The sequence below is a fragment of the Peromyscus californicus genome, unplaced genomic scaffold (assembly GCF_007827085.1).
Source record: "Peromyscus californicus insignis strain IS unplaced genomic scaffold, ASM782708v3 Scaffold_19__1_contigs__length_69161282, whole genome shotgun sequence".
In the NCBI taxonomy this organism is placed as follows: domain Eukaryota; kingdom Metazoa; phylum Chordata; class Mammalia; order Rodentia; family Cricetidae; genus Peromyscus; species Peromyscus californicus.
In genome coordinates, this window is record NW_026294491.1 from 67,865,833 (window position 1) to 67,881,383 (window position 15,551).

General features: G+C 41.3%; 1 protein-coding gene across 1 annotated transcript in view; it reads left to right on the forward strand.

Annotated features, from left to right (window-relative positions):
- The first annotated feature begins 1,508 nt into the window (after positions 1-1,508).
- Positions 1,509-15,551, forward strand: part of Kcnh8 (potassium voltage-gated channel subfamily H member 8) — a 383,313-nt gene continuing 369,270 nt past the window's right edge. The window contains exon 1 of the mRNA XM_052745629.1: positions 1,509-2,083. Coding sequence (XP_052601589.1) covers positions 2,008-2,083 — 76 coding nt within the window. The 5' untranslated portion in view covers positions 1,509-2,007. The remainder of the gene's footprint in view (positions 2,084-15,551) is intronic.

Below are 15,551 nucleotides of genomic sequence, written 5' to 3' on the forward strand. Positions count from 1 at the left end.
TTTTTTTCATGCTGAGCGTCAAGCCACTTCCCACGGGCAGAGGGAGCCCGGGTTTTCTTGGGCGCCAGGCACCATTGAAGCAGAAGCAGGGACTCCCCCATCTCTCTCTCCTAGCTACGCCCAAGAGGGAGCGAGCGGAGCTCAGCTGCGCGCGTGCGTGTGTGTGTGTGTGTGTGTGTGGGGGGGCGGTGTAGGGGGTTTCCCTACAAGGAACAACTAGCTCCAGACAGAAGCATTTGCTAGGGTGGAGGGGGTGGAGGGAGGGAGGGTGCACAGCTGGCCAGCATCAGTAACCCGCAGGAAAAAGGACACACAGCCAGAGCCTCACGAGGTGGCCACTCACCGGGAATCCCGGGCCCGCCCGCCCCCGCGTGTGGCGGGCGGATCTGGAATCTCAACACAAAGGGAATCCTCGGTGGCAGGAAATGCATCACGAAGAAGAGGACTAGGGGCGGGAACAAGGAGCCGCCTCCTTTCACCCCGCCCTCACGGAACCCAGGACCACAGCGAGGAAACCCCTAGAGTCCATCATCACCCCCAGAATCCCCGGGGATTCTAGCAAAGAGACCTTGCCAGATGTTTGGGGGCCGCTTGCACCTGCTGCCACGCCCGAATCCTGGAGGCGGGGACCCAGAGGTCCCTGCAGTGCCTCAGACACCTGTTCGCGTTTCCCTCCTTCCTTTCCGGGTGCAGTAGCACCTGGACTTCTGTTTGCTCTTATCTCCTGGGCTCGTAACTTTCCCTTTCCTCCTTGTCAGGGTTTCAGTGGAGCCCGGGCTTGCATGTGTCTTTGCCCTCTCACAGGGATGCACCCCAGATTTGGGTGGCTTTCCTTAGCATAATGTAGGTAGAGAGGGAGTCCCCTCGTGAGCCGGGGAAAAGCGGCAGAGACCGCTTTAGTTTTCTGAGACACCTGCAGTTCCTGGCACTAGGCCAGTGGCGGGGGGTTGGGTGGAGGTGGAGCTTAGAGCCGGTACGCTGGGGGTGCGGGGGGGGGGGGTCGTATTGAAGCTGTTTTAACACTGAAAGCTCAACTCTGTTACTTCCATGTATTTTGTAAATCAATAAAAACAGCAAACTTTTCGAGAACCACTCTATGCATATTTCACAGAAGAGTGGGAAACTATTGCGGATTTAAGCGGATATTTTTTTCCCTTTTAGTTTGTGTGGGTTGGGGAGAGCACGGAGAATTTGGCCATGGGGAGGGTACCTGAATTCTCTTTTAGAGCTGAGGAAGGAGAGGTCGCAAAACCTCAAGCCTGGGTCGGTTTTCCAGTGCTAGGGAGACCCTGGTGACCGGGGGTGGTAGGCACCCAGCTGACTTGGACCTGGGGATGGCAGGTGCACCGGAAGGGGGACACCTCCCTCAGAAGCCCCAGGCTGCCTTTGCTACCTAGGACACCACCGTGGGGGCCTCCCCCTCCCAAGTTCTAGGCGGAGGCGGGTTACCTGCGGTGACCTATCTCCTCCCTTCCAGGACACCACACCCACGGGACTCTGGTCTCCAGGGAGAGGGACCGAGCGGGAACAAAGGGGTCTTTGTTCCCGGCTCCTGGGGGGCGGGAGTTGGGCTGGCTAGCGTTTCTCCTTTTCTCAGCGTCCCTGGGGTACTCGAGGCTTAGCGCCACAGTTTTCTCAGGTAGGACGCCATCCTCCGAGACCCTAGAGCTCAGGTCAGGGCGCGGCGCCCAGGGCCACCGTGGGCATTCGCAGGGTCTACTGAGAGACCCTGGGGGTGTCGCTGAAGGAGGAGGAAGGGACGGAACCTGGAAGGAGGCGGGTTCAGAGTGCTGATCGCAGACTTCTCTGGCCACGGCTCGGCGACCGGGGAGTACCACCTTCTGTTGCCATCCACCCCACTTCCTTGCCTGGCCCCATCCTCTGCACGCCTGGCCCCCCGCCCCTGCCGTCATCACGCTCCCGGTGGCTTCTCCCAGCTTGGTACTTTCCTGCAGAACCATCCTTCTGGACAAACTTTGATGGGGAATTTCACACCGAGCTGGAAAAATGCCGGTTATGAAAGGATTACTGGCTCCTCAGAACACCTTCCTGGACACCATCGCCACCCGTTTCGACGGAACACGTAAGTAGGGCTTGCCTGAGTTGCCAATTTCCCTAGGATGGTTTTTCTCTTGGACTTTTGCTCCGGCTTCTCTGATTCCATCCGCACAATGATTTACCTTCTTTTCTTGCCAGAGTAGCCAGGGGAGGAAAGGAAACAAAATAAAACAAGACATCCCCCCCAAAAAAAAACAAATCATAAAAGCATTTGGTATTCTTGTAGATGGTTCCCTTGATTGCTTAGGTTTGGAACACAAATCTGAAGAATGATGGACAAGGGGTTCGCGGTGGGACCTGTACTGTGTGGTGCCTTGAGGAGCTTGGTGCAGGGGGGATGCTGTGCACTTTATTTTTTTCTGGAGTTCCAAGGCTGCTCGGGTTAGAGTTTGGAGGCTTTCCAGACTCCTCTGACTTCTCATTCGAGTTTAAGAAATCCTGAGTAATCAGCCTTGGTCAGGTGTGAGCTATCTGGAGACTTTCTGATTACTGGGAGTTTGTCAGAATCTCGCCTCTTAATGCTGAAATTAGCACGACACTCGAGGAAAGACTATTGAGGAAGGAGGACTTGGGCGTTGTGAAGACTGACTCCACCACAGGGGAAGTTTCAGAGTTTTGTGAAGATAAATAGTGTTGAATATCTGACTTCTTTGGTTGGACTGGAAAAAATGTTCATGCAAATATGGTGTTTTGTGTCTTTCTGGAAATAGCCTGTGATCTTTCAGGACCACGGTCAGATCCTAGCTCCTTCAGGCTCCTTCTGCTGGCGCCTGGAGATCTTGCAGTTGGTTTTTAGCTCTGTCCCTAACAAATGCTGTCAGTAAGTTCCACCAGAATACCCATGTCCTCATTGTAGGCAGCTTCTGTGAGCTCTTGTCCCCTTTCCTGTCGGTTATACAAGACTCATCTCCTGAAGCCTGTATGGAATTTAACATTTACTTCCACTTCCACATTCTCTTCTAGAGTGGGACACAAGATTTCAACCTTTTGGAAGACTTGAGCAAGTTTTGCATGACAGAAGGGTGAAATACTTTTTTAAAAAATTTTGTTTGGCTTTTATTTTTGAAATCCAACCTAATCAAGGCTAATGTGACTCTTTGCTCATTTTTTTTGTAGCCTTTTTTTTTTTTTTTTAAATAACCTTTAGAGTTATCCACTTTTTCCCTTTTCATATCACTTGGTGTTAGGAAGTTTGTATGAATCAGATACTTCTACTAGAGATTTGTGTTTTATTAGGTGACAATAAGAGAAATTATTTGAGGTCAAGTTCAAGTCCTTGGCCAGTGCCACCACCAGCAAAAATCGGCAGTCTCTAGCTGCTCTAACCAGGATCCCTGAAGAACAGTTCTGAGCAGATGGCAGTTCTTAAAGTTGAATATTTCAAGCCAAGGTGCTCTAAACATGGGTCCTGAGTGCATGTTTTGAAGGTTGAATAGAGTGCGGTGCATACTAAATCATCCCAGCAGAATCCTGGGAACCACTGCAGAGACACATTTGGATTTCATTTGCTAATCAAAGAGGCCATAGTGTGAGGATGTGGCCTTTTTCTGACTCTCATGATGAGCAAGAGTGCACATGTGGAGAGATAGATGGATGTGTGTGTGTGTGTGTGTGTGTGTGTGTGTGTGTGTGTGTGTGCGCGTGCGCGGAAAAATTTAAATCCTTATTTGAGAAGCTCATCATATTTAGAAGTCAACATTTAGCACAATTAAAAAAAATATCTAAAACTATTTAGTGACTCTGCCTGCTCTGTGCTCCCAGAGTCTTGAGGATTCTTGGATAGATCCAGGGTGCATGAAATCACAGTATTGCCAACTAGTGAGAAACATGGAGATTGGCAGTAGAAAGATTTTGTTTATGGAATTTAATGGATACCTTTTCTCTCAAGAAACTCCATTACAAAAAAGATTGTTATTTTTTCACTTAATCTTTTTTTATTGCAGGATCACTTGAATAATCTGAAATTTAAGTAAAATCTCAGTCACAGAATTTACTAAATTTAGAATTGTGAGAATATCACCTTTCCAACTAAAGGGTTAGTTTATGTTATTATGACATGTTTTCTTGTTGACACAATTTTATTAAATAGTGCTAGCCTTGAAACTTTTTCCTGTGAACATTCTCCTTTCTTTTGATCCATGCATTAAAGTCATTTATTTTCTTTTGAAAGACAAGGCTATATGCAAGTTTTAAAGTATCAAAAGTGTCACCTTTGTAATTAAAAACTACTGAATTATTCATATTGCTACTTTATTCTGTGCATACTGAGTTGACTGTTCATTTCTACTTCATTTCTGGTATATGTTTCATAGCTATTCTCATGTGGGTTTTAGTCTTATTTTAATCAATTTTAATAATTCTAACCTAAAGAATGCACAGATTTTTATTATCCTTCCTGATTTACTATTGAAATTTAAAATGTTATAAGAACTCAGGGCATCATCTACAAGTCTCTCCAGTGGAAAAAAAATGTATTCCCATCCAGAAATCTACAGCATAATCCTACAAATTTACAGTATGACAGGGCAACAGAAAAGAAATTAGTTGTATTGCTCAATGATGTTCTACTGATCTGACAATCAAATTTTCTTTCCTTTCATTTTCAGGTATGTAATTTATAAACATTACTGGAAAGTAAATATTGCTTATATAAAATTATAACTAAAGTATACATATTGAAACATCTAGTTTGTTTAACTAGAGTGCAATGAGACAGAGAAACCAAGAATCCTTCAGTTGTTGGATCCATATACTCCATTTATAGAGAAAAAATTGTAATAAATTTATTTGATTCATTACATGGACTAACACTTCTAACTTAAATCACACAGGCACATATAACTATCATCATACCCAATATATAGCTCATTCTTACATAGCTACTTTTATTAACTGTGTTTAGTACATTTTAACTTTTCTGAATCAATATTGGCTTTAAGTATGTTAATATTGTCAAAATGCTAAAGAGAAAATGTAGCAACAAAACATTTAAGGACATATTTAGAAAAAAACTAGTATTTTAGGTATGAATATTTGTCACTAAGTACCATTTGATGAAAGGTTATTTTTCTTTTTTGGAAGATATAAAGATGTGTCCATTTCAAGCATTATGGTGCATTAGCCTACATTTTCCAGCCTTATCTAAATTTGGACAGAATGCTTCTTTCCCTTTGTGGTTACTAAGACAAATTGTGACCTGATGTACCCCATCAATGAGGTGGTGCCTAACATCTTCAAAACAAAGGTGATACTCATTAACATTTGTATATATTTTATGTGGTCTTATAAAGCCTGATCAAAAGTTCTAAAGAAATTTATTAATGTGGAAATTCTTTCTTTATGGAGGCAATTTTCAATGTGGGTTTTATTGTTACTGTTATTATTTTATTTTCTTCATGTTAGAAGTGCAGGAAGAAACACAGTGCACCTAGTGCTGGGCAAAGGGCACAGTAAGGTGGGACAGAAGCCAGCACAGCTCTTCCGACGTCTTTGCTGGACGGTGGTTTGGAGAACGTCATTGGAGGCCGATAAAAAGCAGTGTACTTTATCATGTGTGAGCCTGTTGGTAAAGCTTGTGTGAGGGAAACAGCCTGGCACTCTGCTTCCTGAAGTTCACAATGATTTGTGCTCTTTGGTTTTGCTTTGTTTTTAGCCTGTTATTGATGTAGACTCTGGTATTTCTGGTATCTATGCTTAGGAACCAAGTGTCCTATGTTAGTGTTCTATTTCTGTGTAATAATCATTACAACATAGAAGTTTATCACCTCCCCTTTGCAGTTGTGGTGTCTGTCTAAGCATGGATCAGCTGAGTCCTCTTCTGGGAGGCCCATAAAGACATAAATAAGTTGTCAGCTGGACCTGTGGTCTCTCATCTGAGGCCTGAAGTCCCCTTCCAGCCTAAAACAGTGGTTGGCAGACTTGTAACTTTATAAATGAGGTCCTGTTTTTCTTGCCATCTGTCAGCCAGGCACTCCTCTTAACAGGTAGAGCCTGCCCTGCATTACTCCCCCACAGCCTCTCCCATGCATGATCTCATAAGAGAACAGTTACTTCTTTAAGATCAGCAAGAGAGTCTCTAGAAGAAGTTCCTCTAAGTCTGGATCATTCAAGATAATCTCCTTTCCGATTAACTCAAGACCAGCTCACTGCTCATCTTAATTATATCCTTAACCTCTGTCTCATCTGCATATTCATGTATTTGCTCAATATTCCAGGGAAAAGATTTCATGGGGTATGTATGTATAGGTCAGACTCTTAGGATCCATGTGGGAATTCCTCCTACCACAGCTGGTGTGTCTTTACCATTGTACTAGCCTACTAAGCCTCACACCTGCTAGTTCACAAAGCAGGTTTTTGAGCACATTCTGCTAATTCAGTATGCAGGATGCCATGCTGATTTTACATCTGAAACCTTTAGGAACATAAGGTCTAACTTATGGGAAAGTTTGCTCTCACATCTGATGATGGTATGTGTATGAAGCAGCCTAGGACATGCTGGTATAAGCTGTCTTCCTTCTCTTCTCATGTAGATGCAATGTGGGAGATGGGGAAATGTTCTGAAAATGAGTCTCAAGTCTCCTGGGTCTGGGGAGGATGCCCTGAACCCCCTTTAGAGCTGGAGGTACTTGTACTTGAGTCTCTGCTGGATGTGGAAGCAAGAATAAGGCATCTGTAAGGAGTTGCACCCAAGGCCAGTCTGCACAGTTTAAGGTGACTGGACTATTTTTTTTTACCATGGTAATGAAGATTCTAACTAAGCTAGTTTCTGTATGAACTCGGTGGAAGGTGCTTTTCTCCCTTCCTCCTACCTCTCTGTTTCATATTCAAGAAACTCTGCAGGGTGCACTCTTGCTTTGAGGGTGGTTGTGTTAAACTGAATTATGTTTTTAAATTTAAACTTTGTTTCACTTTATCAAAGAGGTGGAGGAAGAAAGGGGGAAAGAAGAGGGTAGGGCAGAAGGAGGGAGGAAGGGGAAGAGACTATGTATTCACTCTCTTGACTTCGTCCCTGGGTTCTTTGCCTTTAAAAGACGTTTTAGACAGTCCCATAACATTTTCTACAATGTACAGAACATTTGGATTACAAGAAATAGACTTATGTCTTTACCAGAAATGCATTTCTTTTGATAATATATTCAAATAATTAAAAAGTTATATAGTCTTTAAAGAATGATATCAGATAATTTTATTTTGACATTATAACAACACAAAAATTGTATATAGTAGGTTAAAAGTAGCATTATGCCCACACTTCCTTTAGGCTTTGAATTTGGCTTTACCTTCAAGCCAACAGTCACAGACAGAGGCATCTTGTCACTGAGCATACCTGAGAACAAAGGCCTGTGTGTGAGTGTGTGGAGGGTCCTAGGTTACCTGTTCCTGAGATGTCCTAGACTTGACATACTTCTGAGAAGACATATTCTCCATGAAGAAAGGAGTACCTCGGAGTACCTCATCCCTTGTCTCACCTTTCTAATAATGCTTACCTGACATTATTTATATACAAAGCATTGGGATAAATCAAGCTTGTCTTTTTCTCAAAGGGTGCAAAATGACATAGACACAAACTGTTATAATTTAGGTCAGAAAGGGCTGAGAGTATTAGTTATGCTGAGAAGTCTTCATACAATAACTAACACCTGAATAGGAAGGTTTATAGATCATAATATCCAAACCCATTCCATTGATTGTGCCAATTTCTGCAACACTTGCCACTGACATTTAGATGGATTTTTCAGGGAAAAAAAAACATACCATCAAGAATAAGAAGGGGCAAGATAGAGGTTGGTGGATGATAGAAACCAGGTAGACCAATTATAGAATGTCTTTAAATCCAGAGTACCCTGTCAGAACCTAATAATACTTCTCTGCTTGGTTATGGGCCTCATTGACTGCTGTGGTCATTTTCTGAGAGAAATGCCCGTTTTCTCCCCCTGCCACCCAAGGGAGTTAACTTACGGCTAGAAGAAGAAAGTGTTGATTTCTGGTTGCAGCCTTGACTACTCTTCTCCAGGGTAGTTCACACCTGCGTTCTGCTGTAGAGTTCTCCTGGGGTGAAGAGAAGACATTGCAGGTTTGCTGAAATTCAGTCCTGGTGACCCTGATGGCAGGTGTGCTAGCATTCGGTCCCTGGATGCCTGCTGGACGACGTCTACAGCTGAAAGGCACAGAATCATGACTGCCGCACACAGTGCGCTTCTGCCACAGTGTGCATTTGCCGGCAACATCCACACTCTTAAGTTTTTAATCCATTTTGGTTTATTAGAGCCTAGAAACAAAACAGATAAGACCTCAGTTTTGCCTATGGCATCATTCAAATTTAGCAACTGGAACAACTGAGGAGTTTTCTCAGTCATTTCAACACTCAGATGTATTTCCTAGCTTGTAAATTCTGTGGAAGATAGATCTTGCATTCTTCTGCTGCTGTTAATGCAGCTATCTGTCTCCCTTAAGCCCTTCAAAATTCACTTGTCGCCAGACAGACTAATAATCTTTTGTAGCTCATCAAGCATATTTGTCTTGTTTTGTTTTCAGGTCCTATTCTTAGCAATGCTGTCCACCTGACCGACTCCAGCTTAGAAAGTTAAATTAGCCTTTACTGCCCACATTTGTAGTTGGTTTATAGTTCTTTTATATTTTTGCTACAGAAATACACAGTTTGACCCCTCATGTCCTGTCCTGTGTTAATCTGAGTTCTCCCTTCCTCATCTTTACGGTCATGAACTCACTCTAACTAGACTCCAAGGCCAGTGGTTTCTTCTTCCACTCCTGTCCTGTCAGTTCCCTTATACTCAGAGTGACTTCTATGAGGAGTCACATGACTTGCTTATGGCTGTCCATCGGCTTACTACTACCTCTTGGATGACACCCAAAGATCTCAGTATTAACTAGAGTTGAAGATGATGCTGCAGCACAATTCATCTGCTCACTCAGAACTTGACGACTTGAAACAAAATATGCCCTGTGAACACTGAGACCTACCCTAAAAGTTTCTCTGAGAGGTTCCCAGAGTACCAGGGCCTTCCTTTGCTTAAAAATGACCTGCTCATCTCTCTAATCTGCTCTTCTAGGCTTTCATTGCTCAGTATCCACCTATGAACTCTGGGAAGCCCTGACTCTTCCCATTCTTGAACTTACAACAGAGCCTTTGCTCTATACTTACCTAAACAGTAAAAGAATTTGAAGTTCCTTGAAGGCAAGAGTCAGATTTTAGATACTTACATTTGTCATCAATAGTTAACTGGTATTCTTTTACCTAGAATTCTATGATTACATTAGTTATGAAAGATCCTGTAGGATAGATCCAAAATGAACATGTTTATTGTTGTATCTACATGGATGCTAAACAGGTTCCCATCTGTCTATTCTGGCCATAACCCAAAGCCTAGAAGGCATCGTCTTTTTTAGCTAAAGTTGACAAAATGCAATCTTAGACTTCTACCACATCTCATGAGCCTGTGACCTGTTTGCAGTGTCACACTACCACTGTATGTGTGTGCAGCATCTGGAAACATGTAAACACTGGGGGCTGCATGATATCATTTCTAGTTTCTACCTTTTCCAAAAAGGATTGATCCTTTAATTGTAGCCATTTTTCAGCTTTATGCTGTTTCCCTTCCTTCTACTGGGTTATGATTTAAGTACTTGTCACTGAAAAATTGTTTTAAATTGGTATTTAAGACTCACATTTGGACGTAAAATCATATTCACTGTGCAAAGCAGCTTTACTCATCAAATAAAATCTACTGTCCATGAAAAAGAAATCCACTTTCTTTGAGATTTGATGCTTAGAATTTGCTGATGTGCTGACTTTAGTGTATCCTTGTGATTTTTTTTTTATTGTGAAGCTAATCTCCTTCTGAAGGTATTTTGATTCTTATAACTTTATAGTGACATCATTTGTATTTATACCTTGTAAGAGTCTTATAAAGGAAATATTTCTACCTATTTTCAGTTTCCTTTCATGAAAAGAAGCTATGCTCTCCTGTGTCCAGGACTGTTAGCAGAAGCCTCTTAGCAGAAGCCCTTTCACTTTTCTCCTCAAGGAGTTTACAGGACGAGATGAGCATGCTTGGTTCTCGTGCTCTCAAATGTCATCCAGAGTTTTCTTTGTTCTATTAGGTCTTCTGCACAGACATCTTGACTGTACTTGTCATCCAAATGAGCTTCCTGTTTCAGTTATTGAACTAAAGAAACTGGAGACCAGAGCACGTATCAGTCTTGCTGTTTTATCTGATTTTCTAGAGGGATGGATCTATGTAAGAGTTCAGCTTTTGCCAAAGTATTGAGGATCCAGGATGACAAGTGGACTACCCTCAAATTTGTAACTAGGGATATTCCTTCCATGGAAAGAATAACATAGAAGATAAACTTGGCTATACTTTTAACTTTAACACACAGGTAAATATTTCTGCTGTGAATTTGTGACTGGCAGAAAGGAGTTACGGTCTATAAGACAGAGATCCCATGGTGTAACTTAGAATGCCTTGGGTTGAATTACAGCTCCATCATCTGAAAATAATGATCCTATAACTGGTCTTGACAAGTCCATGCTTCTCAATTTTAGGGAACTGATTATATAAGCAGCCGGTGCTCTTGTCTACATGCACAGTGCTCACATCACCATCAAGAAGTTGTCCTCTTCCATATAAGGTGGCTTATTTGAAGATAATAATAAGTGTCTAGCATTTCCATAGAACATTGCTTAAATATTGCTTCTTTATGTTACTAGATCTCTCTCTCTCTCTCTCTCTCTCTCTCTCTCTCTCTCTCTCTCTCTCTCTCTCCTCCCCTTTTTCTGTCTCCCTTTCTTTCTTTCTTACTTTTCTTTTTGGCAGGTTTTCTCTGTGTAGATGTGGCTGTCGTGGAACTCACTTTGTAGATCATGCTCGTCTTGAACTCACAGAGATCTATCTGCTTCTGCCTCCTGAGTGCTGGGAGTAAAGCTCTGCAACACCACTGCCTGGCTGTAATTGGATTCTTTACACTATAAAATACCAAACACTTTCTTGGTAGCATGGATTTCGCATCCCTCCCATGTTAATTGGTTGTTTGACTTTTATATGGATGGATTAATCAGGTTTTCTGTTAAGCTTTGTAGATTTCTGTGTCATGCTCTGTCCTTTCTCACTCTGAAATCACCTTAAGCATTATCTTATGAATCAAACTTGGCATATTTGACTCTTATCCTCTGTTAGTAAGCTCTACAATGTCATTTGCTAAGTTTGAGGTTAAGGATTAAAGTATGTTCTTAACAAATTCCTATCCAGTTTCCACAACAATACAACAGTTCATTGGATGACAGGCTCATCACATTTTGTGTTCCTCTGTGTTTTTAAACTTCGGTTAAAGTTCACTAACTTTTTCTCATATGTTATGTGCTGGTTAGTTTTTCTTCAGCTTGACAAAGTAGAGTCACCAGTGTACAGGGAAACCTCAATTGAAGAATCACCTTGATAAGACTGGCCTCTAGGCAAGTCTGTGGGACATTTTCTTAATTAATGATTGGTGTTCAAGAGCCCAGGTTACTGTAGATGGTGCCGTCCCTGGGCAGATGGTCCTGGGAGGGCTAAGAAAGCAGGCCCTAAGGAAGCCATGAAGAACAAGTAAGCAGTTTTCCTCTGTGGTTTCTCCCTCTACTCCTGCTGGATTTCTTGCCTGTACTTCCTTAGATGATGGACTGTCATCAAGATGTGAAAGCCAAGTAAGTCTTTTCCTCCTCAAGTGGCTCTTGGTCAGTGTTTTGTCACAGCAACAACATCAAAAAAAAAAAAAAATATTAATGTCATGCTTGTAGTTACAGAAACTTTGTGCTATATCTAAAAATTCCCTTTCAACTCTCCCACCCTGAATCTTACTTATCTAATTGTACTTATTTAGAAGTTAACAAGAACTTAAAAAAATACCAGATTATCTAGTTGAAAAAAAAGTTGGTCTTTTAATGGAATATTCCTAGGAAAATTGAAGTGTTTACAGTGTTGAAAATCCTAGCCAAGAACTTTCTGAGTATTTCTATTGTTTTTGGAGAGTTTCAATGAAATTCTTACAAATTTCCTGCTGATTTTATTCCTGGAAATTTGATCTTTGGGGCTGAGCGATGGCTCAGTCAGGGAAGTGCTTTCTGTGTGAGTCTGAAGACTTGAATTTTATCCCCAGAATCTACATAAAAAATTGGGCCTGGTGACACATGTGTAATCCCAGCACTTTTGTGGGGATGGGGCGTGGTGGTAGGGGTGGAAACAGGTTGTCCCTGGTGCTGGCTAGTCAGCCGATCTAGTCCAATTGGCAAGTTCCTGATCCCAGTGAGAAACCCTGCCTCAAAAACCATGTGAATGGCCCCTCAATGATGTGCTAAGCTGACCTCTGTCTTCGTGCATGCACGCACACACACACACACACACACACACACACACACAGACATACACACACACACAGAAAGTTTTCTTTGTAATTGTTTCTTGAGCAGAATTTTTTCTTGCATTGTTGTTTTCAAATTAATCATGTTTATTTCTAGAAGGTTATTGATTTCTATACTTTTATTTTTATCTTAACCAGGCAGATTAATGATGTTGTAAATTATTGGGGAGTTACAATTTTGTAGTTTCTTCCTTGGGGTTTCTAGGTTAAAAAACAATACAACCTCAAATAATATGATCTTGAGTTTATGTTTTCTGTTTCATAACTCTTCTCCTTTCCCCTAATTTTTCCTATTGCCTAAACAACTGTTTTAAGACACATGTTAAAACATAGTGCCCATAAAGGAAATCTTTCTTGTTCCTAAATTTAATTAAAGCTATTTCACTTTTTAAAAATACATGTTTTCTAACTTAAAATTTTTTTTTATTATATATTGATGTTTAAGACACTTTGACATATTTTCACATTTTTCTAAGTCCTTTCATTAATTGTCTTCTGATTATCTATCAGAGCAATTCTTTTGGTTTCTCTCAAGACAAAAGTGCCACTATCACACCCTAGGATACACCTTGCCGTGATGGTCGCTGTTGTGCTTCATGAGCTTTACAGTTGAGTGGATTTATTGATTTCTTTTCTGCCTTGGCAGTTTGCATTGTACCATCAGCTACTATGGGAGCTAGTCCTTAGGGAGGAAGCGTTCAGGTTAGCTCCTGTCCAATTCCTTCAAGTCCTGGGTCCAAATTTTGTGGTGTCTTCAGTAATAGTCTTACCTTCAAGTTCTGGGAGGCAACCAACATAGTTTTGTGGCTCTCTTGGATTCCCCCAACCAATAACTCTAGGAGAGATTTCCTATGCCCGGCACTGAGGCTTTGTTAGACAGTGTAAAGATCTTGAGGGGCGCATTTTCACCCCATGTGGCATAACTCCATTTAAACTATATATTATATATTTGTTACATGATATATTTATATATTTAAGTAAACATAAAATAATACCTCCCAATAGTTTTTTTCAAATATCCTCCTTTCTTTTCTCTCTGTATTATCCTCCCTTAATTTGAATAATTTCAAACTTCAAAATGGCTGTAGAAAAATAAATTCTAAGAGTTCATCAATATAATTACCCAAAATAAAAATATTAGTTTTTCATTTTGCTTATATATAGTATTGTATTATTTTACTATTTAGTTCCTACTTTCATTCTCAAGCCATTCTCTGGTCATTGTATTTTACTTCATAAAAATGTTTTCTCAGTCATTTGGACTAAACTTGACTTTTGGCCAAGCTCAAAATTAAACTTCTAAAATAATATTTTTTTAAATTATTTTCAAGGGACATTGATAGGCAAGGGAAAATTATTCTATACTTTTAGTTGTCAATAAAATATTAAGATGAATTTTCAACACATATATAATTCTGATATCTCTTTACTTCTGTTCATAGAATGGGTTCTTGGTCTCTGTTGGCCTGTGATTGTTCCAAGATATTTTATTCTTCTCACATGGGAGACAAGAAGTCTATGATCCTAGAGAGGAAGTGTCTTTTTTTTTATTAGTTACATTTATTTGTGTGTGTGTGTGCATGCACATGTCCATACATGTGTAGGTAATAGGACAATTAGTAGGAGTCATTTTTCTCATATTATTAAGCGGGTTTCAGGGACTGAATTCAAGTCATTAGTCTTCGGGTGCCTTTACACTCTAAGCCATCTCCTAGGCCTGAGGTTGTGTTTTTAAACGGCAAAACTCATGCTCTTATTTCTCTTCTTTTACTTTCAGCAAATTGTTAATTGGACACTGAAGAGGTGGCTCAGTGCCTAGCAGTGCTTGCTGGTTTTTGAGAAGACAATGTGTGAATGTGTTGCACTGATTGGTTGATAAATAAAAAGCTGATTGGCCAGTAGCCAGGCAGGAAGTATAGGTGGGGTAAATGAACAAGGAGAATTCTAGGAAGAGGAAGGCTGAGTCAGGACACACCAGTCTGCCATCCAGAGAGCAGCATGGTAAAGCCATGGAACATGTGGAGACATATAGATTAACAGAAATGGGCTGAGTTTAAATGTAAGAGCTAGTCAGTGGTAGGCCTGAGCTAATGGCCGAACAGTTTTAATTAATATAAGCTTCTGAATGATTATCTTATAAGTGGCTGCAGGATCTGTGGGGCTGGGCAGGACTGGAGAAAACTTCAGCTACAAGACGGGAGTTCAATTGCCAGTACCCACTTCAGGTGGCTCAGAACCACCACATGTAAGTCTAGCTCCAGGGGACCTGACTCCCTCTTCTGGCCTCTACAGGCACTGTACACACACACACACACACACACACACACACACACACACACACACACTCACACAAAATAAAAATAAATCTTAAAAAAAATGAAATTTGAATCCAGTGTTCTACTTGGTATTTCCATCCACATTTGTTCATTTCGTTATAATAAGGTTCCATGCCAGCCTGAGTTGCAGAATGACACCTTCAAAGTCATCAGGGTGAGCTGTTGGCATAGGGTAGCAAGCCCACTCACCACAAGACCTAGTCCTCTAAGCTTGAGTCTCTGCTGAAGGCAAACCAGCTGTGGGGCCAGCGGCAAGTGGCCAGAGGGTGTATCTGACTTCCACATCTTTTAGATGTTGTAATTCACATGTATAATAATCATGAATGTTCTCTGCTGTGTGCATCTGTTTCATTTGTTCCCCACAGCAACATGAGCTGGGCATGGTTGTTTCATACTATTGCAGTTGTTTTCAATCTTCCTAATACTGAGACCCTTTAATATAGTTCCTTATGTTGTGGTGACCCGCAGCCATAAAATACTTCATAACTGTAACTTTGCTACTGTTGTGAATCATAATGTCAATATCTGCAGGATATCTGATACACAATCTCCATTGGGGTTACAACCCACAGGTTGAGAACCACTGGTCTATTTTATATTCTTATATTTATCCCCATTCTACAGATGAAGATCCAGAATTAATTGGCTTACATTTATGAGCAAATGAGTGTCAGGCAGAATTGAGGTAACTTGTCCTCCTTGCTAGACCTGTAGTATTTTTTTTTTTTGGTCTGGTTTTCT